Source organism: Chrysemys picta, chromosome 4 (assembly GCF_011386835.1).
Source record: "Chrysemys picta bellii isolate R12L10 chromosome 4, ASM1138683v2, whole genome shotgun sequence".
Classification (NCBI taxonomy): domain Eukaryota; kingdom Metazoa; phylum Chordata; order Testudines; family Emydidae; genus Chrysemys; species Chrysemys picta.
This window is the reverse complement of record NC_088794.1, coordinates 18,436,761-18,458,466: the sequence shown is the minus strand read 5'-3', so window position 1 is coordinate 18,458,466 and position 21,706 is coordinate 18,436,761. Positions and strand designations below refer to the sequence as shown.

The window sequence follows — 21,706 nt, the reverse complement described above, 5'->3', positions numbered from 1 at the left end:
CTGCTCTATTTTTCCCTCGGAGTAGCTAACCTGTGTTAATTATCCCATAGTAACAACATGCCTTTTTGGCTAGTGAAGACAGTCACAGAGAGTCTAAGGCCGAGTCCACACTACAAACTTCTGTTGGTCAGGATGCGTGGAAGTGTGATCCTTGACCAAAATCGCTGTGTTGGCAAAAAAACCTGGCAAAACTGCTTTTGCTGGTATAGTTTATTTCATTGGTGAGGAGTGGTTGCCAGAATAAACTCCACTGGCAAAAGTGCAGTTTTGCCTGTATGATCTGTGTCCACACTAGGAGCACTTTGCCAGTATAATATACTGGTATAGCTATTCCAGAAAAGCACTTCTAGTGTAGCCTTATCCAAGGTCACACAGGGAGTCTGTAGTGGAGCTAAAAAATGAACCAGGTTTCTATTTAGCACCCTAACCGCTCTTCCACTCTCCTGTTATCTCAGGATATCAACCTACAGTAGACATCACAGGAGGAAATGAACAGGGCTTTGCAGTTAAAAGGGGCTGTATGTAAAGGAAGAATGGAAAGGGGAAAAAGAAAAGCCAAACCCCATTACACTCCAGGGGCCGGGCCTCTCCCAGCAACAAACGTGTTTGCTTAGCTGCAGTTATGTCAATGGAATGGAAAACTTTCCATTTCCAATCCCCAGTATCTTTTAATTGGGTGTGTGTCTGTGTGTGTGTGTGTGTGTGTGTGACGGGGGGGGGGGGGGGTTAACGTTTGTTTGCACTGCGTGAGTCCCAGGCAGCAGCAGCAGCAGCTCTGGGTCCTGCACACCAGAGTGGGGAGCGGGGGGCACACCTAGATCCCACCGTGTGCTAGGCTGGGGGCTCTGCGCGGGGAAGCAGAAACGCTGCTCCCCGGGAGGGGTCTCAGAGAAGGGACCGCACAGGGCAAGGCCAGGCAGGGAGCTTCCAGGGTTCCCAGGCCCAGCCCTATTCTCCTTCCCCCGCCTCCCAGTTCAGCCTGGGTTATTTTCTCTTCTCTTTCCCCCTCTCTCCCTTCCCCCTCTTGTCCCTCAGCGCGCAGACGCGGCCGCTGCCGGACCGGGAGGGGAGGACGTTTCCCTAGCAACCGCCCGGGGTCCCGCCGCTGCCGCGGCCTGGGCCCGAGCGAAGGAGCCGCCCCAGCCCGGGGGAGCGGTGTGCGGGGCCGGGAGGGGGATGGGGCCCGCTGCCCCCCCGCCGTGATGCTGCTGAGCAGGAAGCCGGAGGGGCCCCTCACCGCAGGTAACGCGGGGCCCCGCATCCCGGCCGGGGTCTCGGGGCCGCCCCAGCGCAGCCCCGCCTCGGTCCCACGTGCCGGGGCCTGGGCATGAGACACGGTCCCCCGCCTCCATGTGCCCGGAGGAGCCGGGGGCCGATGTACTTGGGCGGGGGGTTGGCCTGGATCCCCCCCACCCCAGCGGTGCACCCCTCGGGGGGGGGTGATGCACGTGGGCGGGGGGCTGCCTGCTGGGGGGACCCGGGGGCCATTGGCAGCACGGGGCGGGGAACCCCTGGGGCTGGGGGGAGTGAGTAGAGGGATCACAACACCACGGGGCGAGGGGGTTTGATCCCGGGGGTGGGGGCAGCTGGGAGGGTCCGGAATGCAGGGGGAGGCGGGTTTCCCATCCGCTCAGACAGATGGAAACCCCCCGGGGGTGGGGGACGAGTGATTAGAGGGATAAAAATAAGAAGGAAAAGTGGTTGGTTCTGGGGAGGGGGCAGCTGGGAGTATAATCAAGGGCAGGGGAGTACTGGGGTGAGATCCCATAGGCGCCTGTGGGGGAATAACTAGGGGGAACCTAAAGTGTGGTGGGGAGTGAAATCAAATGACAGGAAAGGTAGACTGTCTTGGGAAACATCTCCTAAGGGTGCGAGTTACTCGTCGTCCCAGGAAACCAGTGGAAGCCTAATCATCCCATGAGACTTTTGAAACTAGACTGGACAAAGCACTGGAGAATAGATTGTATCGAACAATCCAGTTCTGGACAAGGCGTGAAATATGCAAACAATAGAAAACTTCCTTCTGTGGTGATTTCAAATGATGCTGAGTTTCTTTCAGTGCCTACTTTTTTTTTTTTTTGGTAACTTAGTAGCTGTTATGTCTTTGTACATTTCACTCTGCTAAACCAAAAGGGGAGGATGAATACAGCAAAAACAGCAATTGGTTGTTAAAACAACACATTTTATCTGTATAGCATCCATCTAAAGTATCCCTGGTGTTTTTACGGGAAAACAAATGTGGATTAAATGACTCAAAACAGGCCAGATTTCATCAGGACTTGGGCAGACTCTGCACAAGGAAAGGAACATTCCTGGCATTTTTCCTTTGGCAACTTATTTTATATCCTTGACTGTGTTTTCAATTAATGCTTGAAGTGTTTGTTATCCTTTAAAGTAACCACAGAGTAGAGTAGTTTTTCAGAATCCAAGTTTAAAGGAAGCTAGAGAGTTTCCAGAGATTAAGAAAAGGAACACAATTTTCCCACTCTTCTATTTTGTACAGTATCTGCATTATATAATTCTGTAAATATATGTGTTCTAGCATTCAGTTCTGTGACTTATACAATGTACATTAATTTACTATTGAGCACCCTTCACGTATATCAGTATATTGTACAAAACATTCCTAATAACACACAAGTTTACAAAGAAGCTGGTGATACATTGTTGTGAAAAAAATGTAGTTCATTCTTCATACACAGCAGTGAACAAGCATGTTTTCTGGTGGCAGACGAAATTAGCTGATCACATTTTGCCTTGAACTTGTAACTGGGAATTTTTAAATATAATTTCCAACTTCCCAGTTGTGATTGCTTGTTTGGGAGAAGTGACTGAGTTTTGCATTTTGTCAGCAGAATTAAAATGAAAAACCAATTAGTTAAACTTTTTAGAGCATTGTTTTGGTATACGAAGGACAGTATTTATAGCAATGAGAGAGGATGTCATATTATTTCGATATAAATAGTACTTTTTGTCTAACTCACACTGACATTATGAGTGCAGATGGTGATCAAAACTCTGGAGTTTTAATGTTAATTGCTTTAGCCAATTTTATTTTAAGCACAGTCACAGAACTTTGTCTATTACTGTAGAAATCATTTAAAAAAAATTATTTTGCCAACCATTGTTAGTAGCAACGAATTTATTGACTTTGGTTCCTCCACGTCATATTTACAGAGAACCTACTTTAAAGGATAGTCTTATCCAGTATTTAAATGCCTGCTCATTTTCCATTGCCACTCTAAATACAGATAGTTCAGGATTATCCTTCTTTTTCCTTAAAATAGGATATAGGTTAAAGGTTCTTAAGGATGTTTTTGCACTGCAAAAAAATGACAGATGAGTCTAATTTAAGAGAAGCTCCTAGTTTTTAAAAAAAATAAAGAATCAGAAACTAAGGTTTGCACAGTGCTTTCTAAATGCTTAGGATCATTAAAAGAAATAAAACTGTTGAGTAGCTCATTAATATTTAGCTATGATGCTCTTGCTGCATTTTATCCAATAAATTAGCAAAAGCTGACTATCTTAGCAAAAACTTTGAAGAATGATTACAAATGAGATAATTTTTAGGAGCTGAGACAAATGTCTTTTCCTGTATTAGTGCACACAGTTGTGACTAACTGGCTTCTATATTTGACATGTTCAGCCAGGTTTGGAGATGGATTGTATGATTCCTACATGAGAATAGATCAAATTAGGTACCCAGATCCTACAAATGAAGAACACAGCCCTTCTGGACTTCCTTCACTTGGGAGATCAAATGTGAGTAATTTTCTGGCTTCTTGCATTGGTGATCTGGTTGGTAATGAAATAATGATATAAACTAAGTAGTCACACAGTAAATTAATAAAGATAAATATTATAACCATGTCACAGCTCATTAACACACTTGCTTTTACTAACTAGCAATAAAAAAGGTAACATGATATGGTGTTCTGCATGAACCGGCTAAGTAACTCTGAATAAGCTAATTTATAATCCATTGTCCATGCTTTGATCAAGAAAGTTAGTTTACAACCTGTTTGGGACCTCATGCCATAGCACATCACATACTGATATATATGGTAGTTTATTAATCCACAGCTGTATTCTACTTTAACTAGTGCACACTTATATTTATTGTCTCACATGAAAGTACTGGAAATAACAGGGGCATAATAGTAGAACACAACCAGAAGTTCTGTTTTTACAAATGTGTGATTTGTAGATACACCCAACGAAATACAAAAAAAAAATTTTTTTTGGTGGGAGCACTAGCATTATCTGGCACTTTAATTGATAGCAAAATAGCACTTCACAGACTTCTGATGTTCAATTTGTATTTTTGTAGAAGTTGTACATTTCTTAAACAAGTTTTGAATCGTGATCCTTTCTTTAATTGTCTCAGCTGGACTGTAGCAGTCATATTCAGCTGTGTAACAGTCATACTGTAAAATGGTCTGGAAATATATTTAGGCTCCAGTTGAATTCTGTCTGAAATCTTGTGCTCCTCGAAAATTTGTGGCTAAAAGCCAGATTGAAGAAATGGGATAGATGAAGGGACAAATTTAAAAATGAACATATTGAGAAGTCAATAGAGTGAGATCGTTTATGCCAGCAGTTAATTTGACCGTCCTTCTTCCTCAAACACTGAGGTGCCTATATGTGAGAGACATGTGTGAGCATATTGATACAAAAGAGCTGTAGTGCTGTCTTTAAATAATCCTTTAAATGATTAATGGTTGTGCGGTTTTCTTGCGATATAAAGTGCTATATCTAACTTACAACATATCCAAACATTTTCACAACTGTATTAAAATCAACTCTGGAACTAACAAGACACATGCCAAAAATAGCCCCTTGATCACTTTGCTTGTGTGTCACATCTCTTCTTTTCTCCTTCATCTGTATTTTGTCTGTTTAGACTGTCAGTTCTTTGGGACAAGGACTTTGTTTTCTTACTTGTTTGTAAAATGCCAAGCATTGTCTTTGTGCCAAACAAAATAAATACTTAGTAGTGTCCTGCTTAAGCAGTTTTTATCGGAAAACATTTAGATTGAAGAGATACTTGGTTTCCTTTCTTCAACATTTTCTGTTTTGTCACAGAACTTTGTCTATTACTGTAGAAATCATTTAAAAAAAATTATTTTGCCAACCATTGTTAGTAGCAACGAATTTATTGACTTTGGTTCCTCCACGTCATATTTACAGAGAACCTACTTTAAAGGATAGTCTTATCCAGTATTTAAATGCCTGCTCATTTTCCATTGCCACTCTAAATACAGATAGTTCAGGACGGGGACAGGTGAGCAAAGCCCACAGGTAAGTGGGGAACATGGAGACCTGGGAGATGGGTTGGAAACGAGAGGGAATGTGGGCTATCTTGGCAGAGAGGAAGGAGGGTCAGGACAAAACTGGGAGGAAAGATCAAACCAGTATCTTAGATGCCTATATACAAATGCGAGAAGTATGGGTAATAAGCAGGAAGAACTGGAAGTACTAATAAATAAATACAACTATGACATTGTTGGCATCACTGAAACTTGGTGGGATAATACACATGATTGGAATGTTGGTGTGGATGGGTACAGCTTGCTCAGGAAGGATAGACAGGGGAAAAAGGGAGGAGGTGTTGCCTTATATATTAAAAATGTACACACTTGGACTGAGGTAGAGATGGACATAGGAGATGGAAGTGTTGAGAGTCTCTGGGTTAGGCTAAAAGGGGTAAAAAACAAGGGTGATGTCATGCTAGGAGTCTACTACAGGCCACCTAACCAGATGGAAGAGGTGGATGAGGCTTTTTTTAAACAACTAACAAAATCATCCAAAGCCCAAGATTTGGTGGTGATGGGGGACTTCAACTATCTGGATATATGTTGGGAAAATAACACAGCGGGGCACAGATTATCCAACAAATTCTTGGACTGCATTGCAGACGAGTTTTTATTTCAGAAGGTTGAAAAAGCTACTAGGGGGGAAGCTGTTCTAGACTTGATTTTAACAAATAGGGAGGAACTCGTTGAGAATTTGAAAGTAGAAGGCAGCTTGGGTGAAAGTGATCATGAAATCATAGAGTTTGAAATTCTAAGGAAGGGTAGAAGGGAGAACAGCAAAATAGAGACAATGGATTTCAGGAAGGCGGATTTTGGTAAGCTCGGAGAGCTGATAGGTAAGGTTCCATGGGAATCAAGACTGAGGGGAAAAACAACTTTCAAAGGGACATTATTAAGGGCCCAAAAGCAAGCCATTCCGCTCGTTAGGAAAGATAGAAAATGTGGCAAAAGACCACCTTGGCTTAACCATGAGATCTTGCATGATCTAAAAAATAAAAAGGAGTCATATGAAAAATGGAAACTAGGCAAAGGCACAAAATGAGCTCAAACTAGCTACAAGAATAAAGGGAAACAAGAAGACTTTTTATCAATACATTAGAAGCAAGAGGAAGACAAAAGACAGGGTAGGCCCACTGCTTAGTGAAGAGGGAGAAACAGTAACAGGAAACTTGGAAATGGCAGAGATGCTTAATGACTTCTTTGTTTCGGTCTTCACCGAGAAGTCTGAAGGAATGCCTAACATAGTGAATGCTAATGGGAAGAGGGTAGGTTTAGCAGATAAAATAAAAAAAGAACAAGTTAAAAATCACTTAGAAAAGTTAGATGCCTGCGTCACCAGGGCCTGATGAAATGCATCCTAGAATACTCAAGGAGCTAATAGAGGAGGTATCTGAGCCTCTAGCTATTATCTTTGGAAAATCATGGGAGACGGGAGAGATTCCAGAAGACTGGAAAAGGGCAAATATAGTGCCCATCTATAAAAAGGGAAATAAAAACAACCCAGGAAACTACAGACCAGTTAGTTTAACTTCTGTGCCAGGGAAGATAATGGAGCAAGTAATTAAGGAAATCATCTGCAAACACTTGGAAGGTGGTAAGGTGATAGGGAACAGCCAGCATGGATTTGTGAAGAACAAATCGTGTCAAACCAATCTGATAGCTTTCTTCGATAGGATAACGAGTCTTGTGAATAAGGGAGAAGCTGTGGATGTGGTATACCTAGACTTTAGTAAGGCATTTGATACGGTCTCGCATGATATTCTTATCGATAAACTAGGCAAATACAATTTAGATGGGGCTACTATAAGGTGGGTGCATAACTGGCTGGATAACCGTACTCAGAGAGTTGTTATTAATGGTTCCCAATCCTGCTGGAAAGGCATAACGAGTGGGGTTCCGCAGGGGTCTGTTTTGGGACCGGCTCTGTTCAATATCTTCATTAACAACTTAGATATTGGCATAGAAAGTATGCTTATTAAGTTTGCGGATGATACCAAACTGGGAGGGATTGCAACTGCTTTGGAGGACAGGGTCATAATTCAAAATGATCTGGACAAATTGGAGAAATGGTCTGAGTTAAACAGGATGAAGTTTAACAAAGACAAATGCAAAGTGCTCCACTTAGGAAGAAAAAATCAGTTTCACACATACAGAATGGGAAGAGACTGTCTAGGAAGGAGTATGGCAGAAAGGGATCTAGGGGTTATAGTGGACCACAAGCTAAATATGAGTCAACAGTGTGATGCTGTTGCAAAAAAAGCAAACATGATTCTGGGATGTATTAACAGGTGTGTTGTGAGCAAGACACGAGAAGTCATTCTTCTGCTCTACTCTGCTCTGGTTAGGCCTCAGCTGGAGTATTGTGTCCAGTTCTGGGCACCACATTTCAAGAAAGATGTGGAGAAATTGGAAAGGGTCCAGGGAATCTTGCCTGCATGCTCGGGGTTCTACTGATCGCCATATTTGGGGTCGGGAAGGAATTTTCCTCCAGGGTAGATTGGCAGAGGCCCTGGAGGTTTTTCGCCTTCCTCCGCAGCATGGGGCGGGGGTCGCTAGCTGGAGGATTCTCTGCGACTTGAAGTCTTTAAATCACAGGATTTGGGGACTTCAACAGCTGAGTCAAGGGAAAGGGGGTGGGTCAGCTTTTGTGGCCTGCATCATGCGGGAGGTCAGACTAGATGATCATAATGGTCCCTTCTGACCTTAAAGTCTATGAGTCTATGAGAAGAGCAATAAGAATGATTAAAGGTCTTGAGAACATGATCTATGAAGGAAGGCTGAAGGAATTGGGTTTGTTTAGTTTGGAAAAGAGAAGACTGAGAGGGGACATGATAGCAGTTTTCAGGTATCTAAAAGGGTGTCATAAGAGGGAGGGAGAAAACTTGTTCACCTTAGCTTCTAAGGATAGAACAAGAAGCAATGGGCTTAAACTGCAGCAAGGGAGGTCTAGGTTGGACATTAGGAAAAAGTTCCTAACTGTCAGGGTGGTTAAACACTGGAATAAATTGCCTAGGGAGGTTGTGGAATCTCCATCTCTGGAGATATTTAAGAGTAGGTTAGATAAATGTCTATCAGGGATGGTCTAGACAGTATTTGGTCCTGCCATGCGGGCAGGGGACTGGACTCGATGACCTCTCGAGGTCCCTTTCAGTCCTAGAATTTATGAATCTATATAAAATTGCATTCGTATTGAAAACTCCAGGTACCCTCAACTGTCTCTCTTCTCAGATTTAGTTATATACAGTAAACTAAACGTTTCTGTTTTCAGAGTCACATAGTTTTAATTTAGTTTGTAAAAGTAACAGTTGAGACACTTGGAAGGGCAAAACATTTAGCAAACTGGTTAGCCATTTCCTTCTTATTCATAATGAAGTTTTTCTGAGTATGTGAGAAATCGTCAGTGGAGTATTATTTGTGTTGTTTATCAAGTTTCTTGGCTGCTGACAGCTAATTTATGGCAAAAGTAAACTGTGCAGTTCCTGGCTTATAAAATGAAGCCATTGGAAGAAGGCTGATGTGTTGATTTCAGACCAATTCTCCAGTTTGCCAAGGTCATTTTGAATTCTAATCCCATCCTCCAAACTGCTTGCAACCCCTCCCAGCTTGGTGGTCTTCATCCACCTTATAGTAATTTCGTCTACCATATTTTCCCCATTTGCTTGTGAGAATGTTGTATGGGACTGTGACAAAAGCCCTATTAAAGACAAGATATATCTAGTGCTTCTCATGCATCCACTATGCCCATTATCCTGTCAGAGAAGGAAATTAGTTTGGCTTGGCATGTTTTGTTCCTGACAAATCCATATTGGCTATTACTTATCACCTTATTCTCCAGGTTTGAACAAATTGCTTGTTTAATCATTTGTTCCAGTATCTTTCTGAGTATTGAAGTTAGGCTGACTGGTGTATAACTCCCCTTTGTGAAGATAGGTGCTATGTTTGCCCTTCTCCGGCCCACTAGGACCTCACCTGTCCTCCATGAGTTCTTGAATATAATCGTTAATGGTTTAGAGATTGCTTCAGCTAATTCCTTAAGTACTCTGTGGTGAATTTTATCAGGCTTTGTTGACTTAAATACATCTCTTTTATCTTTTTGAAGTCTTAAAAGCTTTATTCTCCCACCTGGGTACAGAGGGGTACAATTGCTCCCTTTGTACCTCTTTCCAGAGGAACCCTGCAAATTGAGGCTGCCATGGAGATGCACTGAATCAGCACAGATATCTGACAGGCCTTTAACCGCCATTATTCTGTAGTTATAACTTTTGATCAAATACTACTGTTTTTTAATACACTAAGTTGAAGCTAGTAGCAGGTAGTAAAATAGCAGCACAACTTTAAGCTCAGATGGGTTTTGTGAGTTGTGCAGGGCTCATAAATGCACCAGGTCTGATTTCCTCAGCAGTATTGGTAGTCTGAAGTGTCAGAAGACTTCAGGATAACTCAGACAGCCAGTAAATGAGGACGAACAACATTGTGGATGAGACCTTGCCACTTGTGGTGATTAAAACAATATACCATATCTACTTGTTCATAAGCCGAATATTTTTGGTAAAAAAGTGACGCATCAAAGAGCCGGGGTCGCACCACTTCCCGCAGCTCCCATTGGCTGGGAACAGCAAACCGCGGACACTGGGAGCTGAGGGGCTCCATGCCTGTGAATGCTCCAGGTAAACAAAACGTCCAGGCCTGCTAGCGGCTTACCCTAATGGGCCAGGAGCCAAAGTTTGCCAACCCCTGAAATATAGGGTCTGCTTATGAAAGGGTCATACAGTTTTTGCTCTTTTTACCTAACCATCTTGGGGGGTCGGCTTATAAACGAACGGGCTAATGAACAAGTATATACTATATATTTTTAACTACCTTTGTCTATATTAAGGGGATAATATTCACTATTTTAAAAAAAATACTTTACCCTTATTAGTATCATGGTAGCATCTTAAAACTAGAAAGTATAAACAAGTAAATCAATAAATCTCGCTTTTCACCATTTTTACTGTTTATTTTTGGGGCGGAGGGAGGAGAGTTTTGTTTTTTTAGCACATGATTCAAGTGCTGGCTTCAATGAAACTGAATTAGTCAGTTTCACCTGCTGGTTCTCAAGTACTGGCACAATGCAGCTTTTTGGGTTTCTAGCTCTACAAGGGATCACCATAGTCAAAGAATTCATAAAAGCATTTCTCTTTAGATTTTGTATTCCTTTTTATCCCCCTCTTTTTTTCTTTGTGAATCCTAAATGTTATGGCAAAACTATTTGCTAGTGCCCTTTGAGGTACATCATCATTTGGAGAATGGTTATACCATATTTAGTATAATTCTAGCTCTTAAAGTGTTGCACTAGTTCCTAATTGTACAGCACTGTAACAGAAGTGTGTGTGGTGCTCTAAGGCCCTATTTGTATTCTAGGATGTCACGTGAACAGATCTAGGTTACAGGACAACAAAGCAAAGTTGATTATTTATCTTCTAGGGCATCTTGATGAGTTTGTCTAGGTTAGGAACATAAGATATCTACAGGACAGTGTATCGATGTGAGATTTAAATGTAAGTTAACGGGTGCATTAGCCTTTTTTAAATGGTGAAACTCTGCCTTAACACCTTCATTCCTGAATTGTTTTCCAGGTATGAATTTTGGGAAGGGGGCAGGGGACGAAAGAGAACAAAAAATGCATAGCAACTGGCCAAGTAGTTTGTGAGTGGAACTGCAGCTGCATGCAGGCAAGTGCAGGAAGGAATCCCGAGTAATGCAGGGATGTGAGCAACAAAGGGTCAGGCTCTGTGAAATGCTTTGATTTTTGAGCTGTTCCCAACATGCCACTAAAGAGTTAACTACCAATCTTGCTGCTTTTTACAAATGTTTTTTGAATTTAGAGTAAGTTCAGTGTTTTGCTTTTCAGCCAACCTCCTTTTACATCCTGGTGGGAGGCGTGTCAGATGAAGGTCATGCTGGAAACAAAATACTGAACTTTTTCTAAGCAGTTTTGTGTGTATGTAAAATATATAATATCATGTACTCAAATTGACTTCACCTTTAAAAATCAAGTTAGTTCAGCGGGCTTAAAGACCTTTCCAATAAAGTGTTTCAAACACCTGACATAAGTATTCTGCAATGGACCATTAAATAGCTGCTGCTATCTTAAGTGAAAGCTCTGAAAGCCTCCTGTTAAAAGGATATGGTCAGAAGTGCTCCTTCAATGGCTTTTCTTCCCTTACTATACTATTATGGGTAATTCATCTGTTCCTGCTGCTTATTCCTCACCTGAAATTCTAATTCTCTTGCGTAATCATTTCTCTAGGACCATTTATTTAGGATTAATGATGTAGAAAAGGGAGAGACAGCAAAACTTTCAAATGACACACAATTATTTGTAAAGTCTAAAGAAGACTGAGGAACTTTGCAGGAACCTCATAAAGCTAGATAAACAGGCATTGCCTGATGGAAGATGAAATTGAGTGAAGTTCACTATAGCACATACAGTCCTGGCCCTTTAAAATCCTTCCTGCCTGCATGGTGAGTTAATTTAAATAACACAGAGTTCTTGTACAAAGAATATCCTTTCCTGTAGTACAGGTGGACTTTTCAAGGACTAGGGCTATGTGCTTAATCAAATTCTGATTGCAGTCAAAGTAAAAAAGACATGGTCACACACAAGATTTCTGCTATGGAGGTAGGAGAACAGTTTTTTAGACATCTTAACAAAAAGAAAACAAAACCCCAAAACAAAAACTGAACCTTGTTCCAAGTCTGGATTCTCTGTTCATTTGCAAATTTACCATTTTGATCTCTTTGCCCTTCATTCTTTATGCCTTTCATTCAGAATCTTATAGTATCTCTCACTCTTATCTCAGCAGTTCAGCCACAGGCTGAAAGAATAAAGTGTTTATTGTATGTTTTCAGTGAGTTCCTGGAAAGGTGTGTCTCTTACAATGTATTGTCCACATTTCTGGGCAGACATAACACTGAATAAAAGGGAGATTCCAAAGGCCTAATCATCACTGATCTGAGACAGGCTCCTAGAGGAAGTCTGCATTTTCCAGGCTCCTGTCATGAAGTGCACACTAACATTTCAGTGCAGAGCTAGCAAATTGACTCTTAACCAGGACGGAGGACGGGGGATATTTGCGAAGTTGTTTTTGGCAAACATAATCATTGCTCTTATTTACTGACTGTGTTGAGATGGTGGATTGTATGTTTAACTAAAAAGTAATTGGATGTTATTGCTCTGGAGCTACAGGTTTATTTATACTTTTGCTTGATTGCTAAGCAGCTATTTGAGTTTCAGGGACTGGGCTTGGCACATGTCTCACATCTTTATTGAGATTAAAGGCCAGAATGGAAAACAGATGTTGCTGCACTAGTCCTGACTTTTTCAGCATTGCATAGGATAGTATCTCATGCGATTTTGTAGTGTAGAATGCTGGGGAAATGAAAGGAGGAATAATCGTGAATGAGTGCATTGCCTTTAAAGGAAGGGACGGAATTTCAGGGAGTGCAGCATTGGCTAATTTTAATCCTGTAAAAATGACAAGTCTTAAATATATTCCGCAATATTTTCCTACTAGTCGTAATGTTCTGTCTGCAACAAATTAACATCTCTTGGTAGATGAAAATATTTATGCCCAAATTAGCTTAGAGCAGTGAGTGGAGAACTGTTGTGTTTTAGAACACTAGAAGGGGAGGAAAAAGGAAAGAAACTTGATGGAAGCTGGTATTCGTGGGGATACACACTGTATCCAGTTTTGCAGTCCGACACAGTAATGTGACCCTCTTTAAAGTCCATGGGAGTTGTGGGTACGTATTTGAGCATAAACACCGCCTATTTTATCTTGTTTTGTCATCTTCCTCTTGCTTGCTGTTGTCCCTTTTTCCCCATCCTTCGTGGATTTTTTACTCTAGATCCCTTGTCTCCCCTCTGCACACTTGTCCATGTAATATTCTTCCCCCTCCCCCCCCCCCCTGCACACATTCATGCTAGGTTGCATATCTCAAACAGGTGCAAGCTGCATCTGTCATTGGGTCATGTTTGCCACACCCACCTCCAAGACTAAACATAGCAATACTGGGCTGCACCACCTGCCCTTTTTCTGAACTAGAAGAAACGGTATATTTATACGTACTCCATTTTCAAAAAGTTCATTGCATTTGGTATACAAACACGTGTATGGCAGTGCATATACTTCAGATTAGAATAGATAACAATATAATTTATGCAGTACATTTAAAATACGTCTGCATTGTGAAAATAAATGCAAACCTAATGCTGATGTCAAAGCATTTTGTTTTATGTGGTATTTTAATCTTCTTCTATCCATTTAAAAAAAAAATTAAGATTTGGCTTTTTTCATCCCTATAGGTTACTAGCAACAAACTCACTATGAAAGATCATCCTCTGACTGGAAGTCAGGTCAAAGTTGAGCAACTATTTGAGGACTCTGGCAATAAGAGGAGCAGTACTCTTCAGTCTGCAGGAATCAGTAGTTCCGAAAGATCTCTTCCTTCCCTGTCGAAAGATAAAAGTATAGACAGCTTAAGCACAGCCAAATCTTGTGGAAGTTCATCAAAAGTGCGCAAAGCTATCTCTCAGGCTCCAGAGCAAGCAGTGAAGCAATATAAACATCAGTTATCTGCTTACGAGCAGCAAGAAATATGTAACTTTTCTGAAATTTACTTTGTGGGTCCAAATGCAAAAAAGAGGCAAGGAGTTGTCGGTGGCCCCAACAATGGAGGATATGATGATGACCAAGGTGGATACATTCATGTGCCTCATGACCATCTGGCTTACCGATACGAAGTACTTAAAATAATTGGAAAGGGCAGTTTTGGACAAGTAGCTAAAGTTTATGATCATAAACTCCACCAGCATTTGGCCTTAAAGATGGTTCGCAATGAGAAGAGGTTTCACCGTCAAGCAGCAGAGGAAATTCGGATTTTGGAGCATCTCAAGAAACAGGATAAAACTGGCAGCATGAATGTTATTCACATGCTAGAAAGTTTCACCTTTCGGAACCACATATGTATGACCTTTGAGCTCCTGAGCATGAACCTGTATGAGCTGATCAAAAGAAATAAATTTCAAGGGTTCAGTGTGCAGCTGGTACGCAAGTTTGCCCACTCTATATTACAATGTTTGGAGGCTCTTTATAAAAACAAAATCATACATTGTGACCTGAAGCCAGAAAATATACTTCTAAAACAGCAAGGGCGGAGTGGCATCAAGGTTATTGATTTTGGGTCCAGCTGCTTTGAGCACCAAAGAGTCTACACGTATATTCAGTCTCGATTCTATAGGGCCCCAGAGGTCATTCTGGGAAGTCGCTATGGGATGCCCATAGACATGTGGAGTTTTGGTTGTATTCTGGTGGAACTGTTGACTGGATATCCTCTTTTTCCTGGAGAAGATGAGGGAGACCAACTGGCTTGTATGATGGAGCTTCTTGGAATGCCACCTCAGAAGCTTTTGGATCAATCCAAGCGAGCCAAGAACTTCATCAACTCCAAGGGTCATCCTCGCTACTGCACTGCAACTACACATACGGATGGGAAAGTGATCCTCAATGGCAGTAGATCACGCAGGGGTAAAATGCGTGGTGCTCCAGGCAACAAAGACTGGGTGACGGCGTTGAAAGGCTGTGATGACCCCTTGTTTATAGAATTCTTAAAAGAATGTCTTAACTGGGATCCTTCTGCGCGCATGACTCCAAGTCAAGCTTTAAGACACCCTTGGATTTGTAAGCGAATGCCCAAACCACCCAGTACTGATAAAAGCATGGGTAAACGGATATCTAACTACACAAGCTCCTTCCCAGGAATAGGTTCTAAGTTGCCTCCAGTAGTTGGAGTGGCAAACAAACTGAGGGCTAATTTAACATCTGAATCAAATGGCAGTATACCTCTATGCACTGTGCTACCAAAACTGGTCAGTTAATAGAAAATTATGTATTCCCAGAATACATACCTTGTATTTTAATTATCTGCTAGAAACGTGTCAGGTGGTGAAATGCAGAGGTTTTTAATGGATTTACTTTTCATTAAACACTTAATCTTGTACAAAAAAAGATGAATCAAAATATAAAACATTTCAAGGGCTAATTGTTTTATCAGGTTGTTTCAGTTGCAGTGTGGTGCATATTACATCACTTGATAGGTCAACACATCTGTTCTGGTCAGTGAGATTACATGCTTTAACAGTTGTGTTTAATAGCACTATTTAAAAAAGAATCAAATCATTTCTTATCAGGACAGTTTCAGTTAGCAAATGCTTTGTCACAAGACAGCAAGAAAAAAGCATTTAAAATTGTATTCTGTTGGATAGAATGAGCTCTGCTTTCAATTAATCCCCAAGTGAACTTCTTAAATTTGGATGAAATTTTACAGATTTACTGTCAAGAGCACAAGTGTTTTAATCTAAAAAGCGAGAATGTTACCGGTACTTGCCAATTTCAAATTTATATTTGAATGATTTGGTTTCCCGACAGAATGCTTTCCCCTTACACGTTTTGGAGGGCTCCTGGCATATAGGGATCCAAGTTGCTGCATTCCTAAATTTCTTAGGCTGGGATTTTCAAAGGAGCATACAAGTAGTTAGGGACACATCAGTTGTGTGTAGACCTGCTAGGATCAACTTCTGTACTGGGATATGCACTCACTACCCCCACTGAAGTCAATGGGAGTTGCAGGCATGCACAAGAGCAGAACTGGATCATAACATGAAGTATAATTTGCTCAGGGCTATTAAAAACATTGTTTTGACTTAAATTTAATTAGGGTTACCATATTTTGAGTGTCCAAAAAGAGGACACTCCACGGGGCCCCAGCCCCGCCCATGCCCCTGCCCCAACTCCACCCCTTTCCCAAAGTCCCCGCCCCAACTCCGAACATTTGATTCGCGGGAAGCCTGAAGCAGGCAGCAGGTAAGCTGGGGGGGGGGGAAGGAGGCGCGGCCCAGTCTGGCCCCCCCAACCGAGCGGCTCCCTCCGGCGGCCAGCCCCAGCGTCTCCAGCCTAGCTCGGCTCCTGGGGTGCCGGCCCCAGCCAAGCACCCCTGGCCCAGCACCCCCGGTCCCGCACCGCCGACCCTGCATCGCCGGCCCGGCCCCGCACCCCCGGGCCAAACCCCGGCCGAGCGCCCCCGGCCCAGCACCCCCGGCCCCGGCCTGGCTCAGCACTGCTGGCCCGGCCCCGCACCCCCGGCCCAGCCCCGCTGGGCCCGGCCCCGCTGGGCCCGGCCCCTCACCCCCGGCCCAGCCCCGCCGGCCCCGCACCCCCGGGCCAGCCCCCGGCCGAGCACCCCCGGCCCAGCACCGCCGCTCCCGGCCCAGCACCCAGCGGCGCCGGCCCCTCCCTATTTTCCCGGACATGTTCGGCTTTTTGGGAGTTCCCCCCGGATATGAGGCCCAAAAAGCCGGACATGTCCGGGAAAATCTGGACGTATGGTAACCCTAATTTAATGTACACTTTTGCTAACTGATTCTTTCCCCATCCCTCCAAAAATGAAGATGCCCAGCCAAAATAAAGCACCCTTGCCATTAGAAATGTTTACAGTACTACGCTCTTAGTCTTTTTTTCTGTCCTGCAGGGTGAATTCCATTGAATAACATTGAAATCATTTTAAAAATAGTCACTCCTTTTTGCTAGATAAGTAGAATTTTTAAGGGTCAGGACTGTAACCAGAGGTTATGTGTGAGACAAGAGACTAGTCACTGAAAGAGTGGCCTGAAATCTTTTTAAACACAAATTGTCAGATTTGGTAAAGAGTAATAAATTTAAGTATTGAAATGCAAGTTTGTATGGGGGGAAAGTTGCTCTGTTTCTAGCAGTGTCCTAGCAGGTGGCTGAAAGAATGAGATGCCTCAGATGCTGTTTGGAGTGCTTCAGATATATTCTTTCTCTCTCTCTCCCCCTGGCAAGAATTTGAAATGTTGTTATGACCAATAGAGACAGCAGCACAACTTCTCAAGATTGTTCTCCTCAGAGCCCCATGATCCGGGAGGATTCAGTTACACAAACATCTGATCCCTTGCCAAGTGTCTGAACAGAGTTTTAAATACAATTTTAGAGCTTTTACAAACAGAGCATTTTAAATTTAACAAGTTTCTCTAGAGCAGGTTTATGTTAAAACAGGGAAACCAAAGGAATTATTGGTGTGATTTGCAAAATATATTGACCAAACAGCTAAATCCCAGACTCTTTCTGAGAAGATGGAAATGCATTTTTTGCTCTGTTGCATTTAGTTGTATTTATCCGTAAAATGTTTGATGATAAAAGGCCCAGTCCTGCAAGTTTGTCAGCATATCGCAGGGTCAGGACCAAAATTAGGCAAAAAGGGGCTTTGGATCAGGCTCAGTGGTGGCGGCAAATGCCCTCAAACTGTTTGGTAAATACCATTGTAAAAATTCAAGAAGACAGAGCACAAGTTGGATATATATTTATTCTGATCTCTAAATTCCAAACTTTCCCCAGGAAGTTGGCTATATTAAGGGTTCTGCAGTAGATGGCCTTTTAAATTTTGTTGTAATTTTTCTTCAATAAGCTTAATAATCACATTAATTGAAAGTAATGCAGCTTAGCATTTATCCATACATTGGTTAATATGTCTCAAATGCCACTACATGTGGTCCTTATATGGTCATGTTGCACTTTATAGCAATCTTCCTCAAATGGCTGGCTACAGTAATTTTTTATTTGAATGGAAAGTCAAGCAAGCACACTTTTTTAAGTGCTATAAGATGCCTATGGTTTTAGCTGAATTGAATACATATGGAGCATCTTCAGAAGCAAGAGTAATTATTTGCACAATGTGAATGAAATCTTTGGAGAAACACCACAGGAGCCATGGAAGAATATTCAAGACAAATGAAAAAGAGAATATTACGTATATGAGGACAAATTATCATTATTGCTATTTATATTATGATAGCACCTATAAACTTCCTTTAAGGATTAGGGTACCATACATACAGTAGAAAACGTGTTTGCTCTAGAGAGCAATGAACACGGTCCTTGATGCCAGAGGTTTTTGATCTGTTAAAGTACTGCATGAAACAAGATTATTTTAGTGTCACTTCATCAAAAATACCATAGCTACCATTTTAGATGGCCTCTAATGTTACACTTCTTGTATAGATACAGTGCTGTCATTTGAAATGTGTGTTATAAAGCAGGAAATATAACAATGGCAGAAAAAATACCACTGCTTTTACCAGAAACATTTGTTCACCTTGACCCCAGTTAAACAAGGTACCTAATCACATGCCTAACTTTCAGCACATGAGTAGTCCCATTTAAGTAGGACTACTCACATGTTTAAAATCAGGAACATGCTTAGGTACCTTGTTGGATAAAGGCCTTTGACTGTATAGACATTGCAGAGGAGGAAAAACAGATCACCTAGTATGTTAAGTGTGTTTAAAATGGAAAAAGTAGCTTTTTGTTGGTACTGGTGCATTGTCCTCTGTTGTTTTCTCTATTTTGCAAATCAGCAAGATCCCAGTGGGTCTCCCAGGCATTAGTGAGGTTCTACTGTAATTTAAATCATGTTCACCTGTGACTCTAACACAAAACAAATGTAATTTATTGAGGTTTATAGTAAAACCATAACATCAAATTTGTAAGAATTTTTAATGGATTAGTCCAAACTTCATTTTTAAAACTTCCTTATAATGTTCATTATGTTTTACAACACATAATGTAGACTCTGTATTGTAAATAACACGGGCTGTTTATTGTGTGGTTTTTAATCCTCTTTTAAGAAGTGTGGATTGTAGCAATTTAATTTAGCAATATTTTTAATTAAAATTACTGAATAATAAGACATAAGCATCACATGTGACATACAACTGTTTACTTTTACACTGCGGCAAACATAATATGACTATCCAAGATGCAAGGATAAACGTGGTTCTATTTTAAAAGTCAGGCGGGCAGTGGAGTATTACTCTTCCATTACAGATGCAAACATTTGCATTTAGTACTCAAGGTTATGTTATGTTCCTTCATAGGTTTGCTCTTACTAATACTGATTATTGAAAAAGTGTTTTTCACTTTTATACTGATCATTCCATACAGTTGTCATTTTCCACATGCTGCAGTTACTGTTAGAATTTTTGTTTTTTCTTCCTACCTAGTTTGAGAAAGACGTCTCGTCTAGTGACAATTTAAGAATCTAAACTAATTGGAAGGGGTTTGCATTCTGAGAGAATTTTTGGGGAACTGTGGGTGTGTTAGTCAAAATCTGGTATAGTTCACTTTGACTGTGATCCCTTTGGACTTGGCGGCGGTAAAAAAAATTAGTATCTTTTTAATGTAAACTAATACTACTGGTGCTTCGTTACAGTGATCCTCTGAAAATTACCTCTGAATAAACCCTGGGTCCTTTAAAAAGACACCCACTACAAACCACAACCATCCCCCCCTCATTAGTAATGGCTATTTTGGTTGTGAAGCACATACATGATGATCTCAGCAGTGTCTTACTAATCCCAGCCATACAAGCAAAAGGCTGATTCTGCACCCAAAGCTCTGTGTCGAAAACGAGAGATGCCAATCCCCTGCCTGACAAAGTCTTTAATGCTGTAGTGGAAGTGAAGAGCCAAAATAATATGGAAATATTTGCAGTACTTTAATGCACTATGTAACAAGATTAAAGACAGAGGTTGTGTACCCAAAACTTTTTTTTTAATAGACAGATCTGTGAATCTGATTTCCTCAACCTGCCCTGTCTGAGCTGCTGTGCACCTACATCTCTCAAACTTCCATAGGAATTTTGGGTGCTCTGCAACTGTGAAAATTGGGCTCTGAGTTCTGATACACAAGGTATACCCCTGCTCTTTTCAATGATTTTATCATGCTGCTCTTTTTAATAAGGAGGCAGAGAGATTAAGCTTATGTATACATATGTGTGTGTGTATATGTGTATACACATACAGTATGATTATATATAATCATACTTCCCTTAGAAGAACCCCCATCTAGTCTGGTATAAAACTCCCCTGATGTCCTATTAAATATAGCTTCTAATTACAACTCCCACCATAACATGCAAAACACTTGGCTCCTCAGAACAGTCTTGTATAGGAGAACATTGTTCTATCTGCATTTAAACGGGGTGCATTTACTTTACACCAAATAACACCCTTATAAATTAGCTACCTGGTTGAAGTCTGGGTTGCTGAAAGAACAAACCATGTTCCCTGTTCATAGAACTGTGCCTTATTATTTTACGAGCCTACATTTGTCTCAGTGAAATCAAATTACTAATCAGGGTTTCTTATACATTGCAGCTGTTCATACTAAATGTCCATATGTCTAAAGAATTTACAGGTTAGCCTTTTTATTATTGTAAATTGTTATGAGGTGTAATATGGTGGCAAATGTAGAAAACAGTAAGGTGCATGTGAACTTAACATTTTCTCTTTGTGAAGGAACACTTTTGAAATAAGCCAGTTTTAAACTTTGTATGTAAATGTAATGAACAAATATTTCCTAAAATTGTACTTCAGTTCTTTTTTTTTTTAAATAAATACATAATTTTCTTTAGCAACAGTCTCTGCAAATTCCTAAAAGAAATACTTGACTTTCTTTAAAAAGTCATCTAACTTGCATTGGCCACTATTACCCTCTGTGGTTCTTAACTAGAGTGCAATTGAAAAATGTCAGCATTTAAAGGAGACATTTCCCACGTGGTAAAATGTGGCATGTTTTGTGTGCAGAGGGAGGGAATGAGAAGATTAAGTGAGAAGGGAAGCAACCAAACCAACCAACCAACAACAGCCACAAATAAAAATAGCAAGCTGTAATGTAATTGCAAGGGAAAGGAACTAAAATATCAACTACCTGAATCTGAACCTAAAAATCTTTTTTCAGACTGGAAGTTTTCACCTTTGCTGTATACTTAATCTCCTCTCCTTGAACTAGAGGAAAACGTGCTGTGGACATCTACAATTTCAATATGCTCATGCTAAACGTGAATGACCTGACAAATGTTCTTATTAGCAGTGCTGCGTTTGAACATCTCAAAGTTTTGCCATAGCATTCTTGAGTCATCACTTTCTTATTTAATCTATTGGAGGTTTTTGTTGTGGAGGCAGAATCCCTTTAATCCCTAGGCTGGAAGGAAAAATCCAGCAATAGCTACTTAGGAAAGATTTGCTTTTAATAGAAACCTACATTTGTGTACAGTGGGCTACCCAGTGAGATATTGGAATAGTTTGAAGCTGAAGTCACACTGCCATAAAAAGACCTACGTAGCTACAGCATACAGGATTAAATCTTGCATGTTTCATAAAGAAGCACTTAATTTTCATGGAATCAGTCACTGCCCATTATTGACCAATTTAACCAACTGAACTAAAGCAGAAAAGTATATTAATTCTCTAATGATTGATTTAAGGATAGCCT

At 41.1% G+C, this 21,706-nt stretch overlaps 1 protein-coding gene across 4 annotated transcripts; it reads left to right on the top strand.

Moving 5' to 3' along the window:
* Window positions 1–793: 793 nt before the first annotated feature.
* DYRK3 (dual specificity tyrosine phosphorylation regulated kinase 3) lies at window positions 794–20,845 on the top strand. 4 transcript variants are annotated; one of them, XM_005306449.4, is made up of 3 exons: window positions 794–1,242; window positions 3,647–3,762; window positions 13,666–20,845. In XM_005306449.4, the coding sequence occupies exons 1-3, from the start codon at window positions 1,203–1,205 to the stop codon at window positions 15,235–15,237; spliced, it is 1,728 nt and encodes a 575-aa protein (XP_005306506.1). In that variant the 5' UTR covers window positions 794–1,202; the 3' UTR covers window positions 15,238–20,845. The 4 variants fall into 4 exon arrangements, with proteins under 4 accessions (XP_005306506.1, XP_005306507.1, XP_065447569.1 ...); XM_005306450.4 differs by lacking the exon at window positions 794–1,242 and adding an exon at window positions 1,313–2,028; XM_065591499.1 differs by lacking the exon at window positions 794–1,242 and adding an exon at window positions 5,191–5,301.
* Window positions 20,846–21,706: the final 861 nt, after the last annotated feature.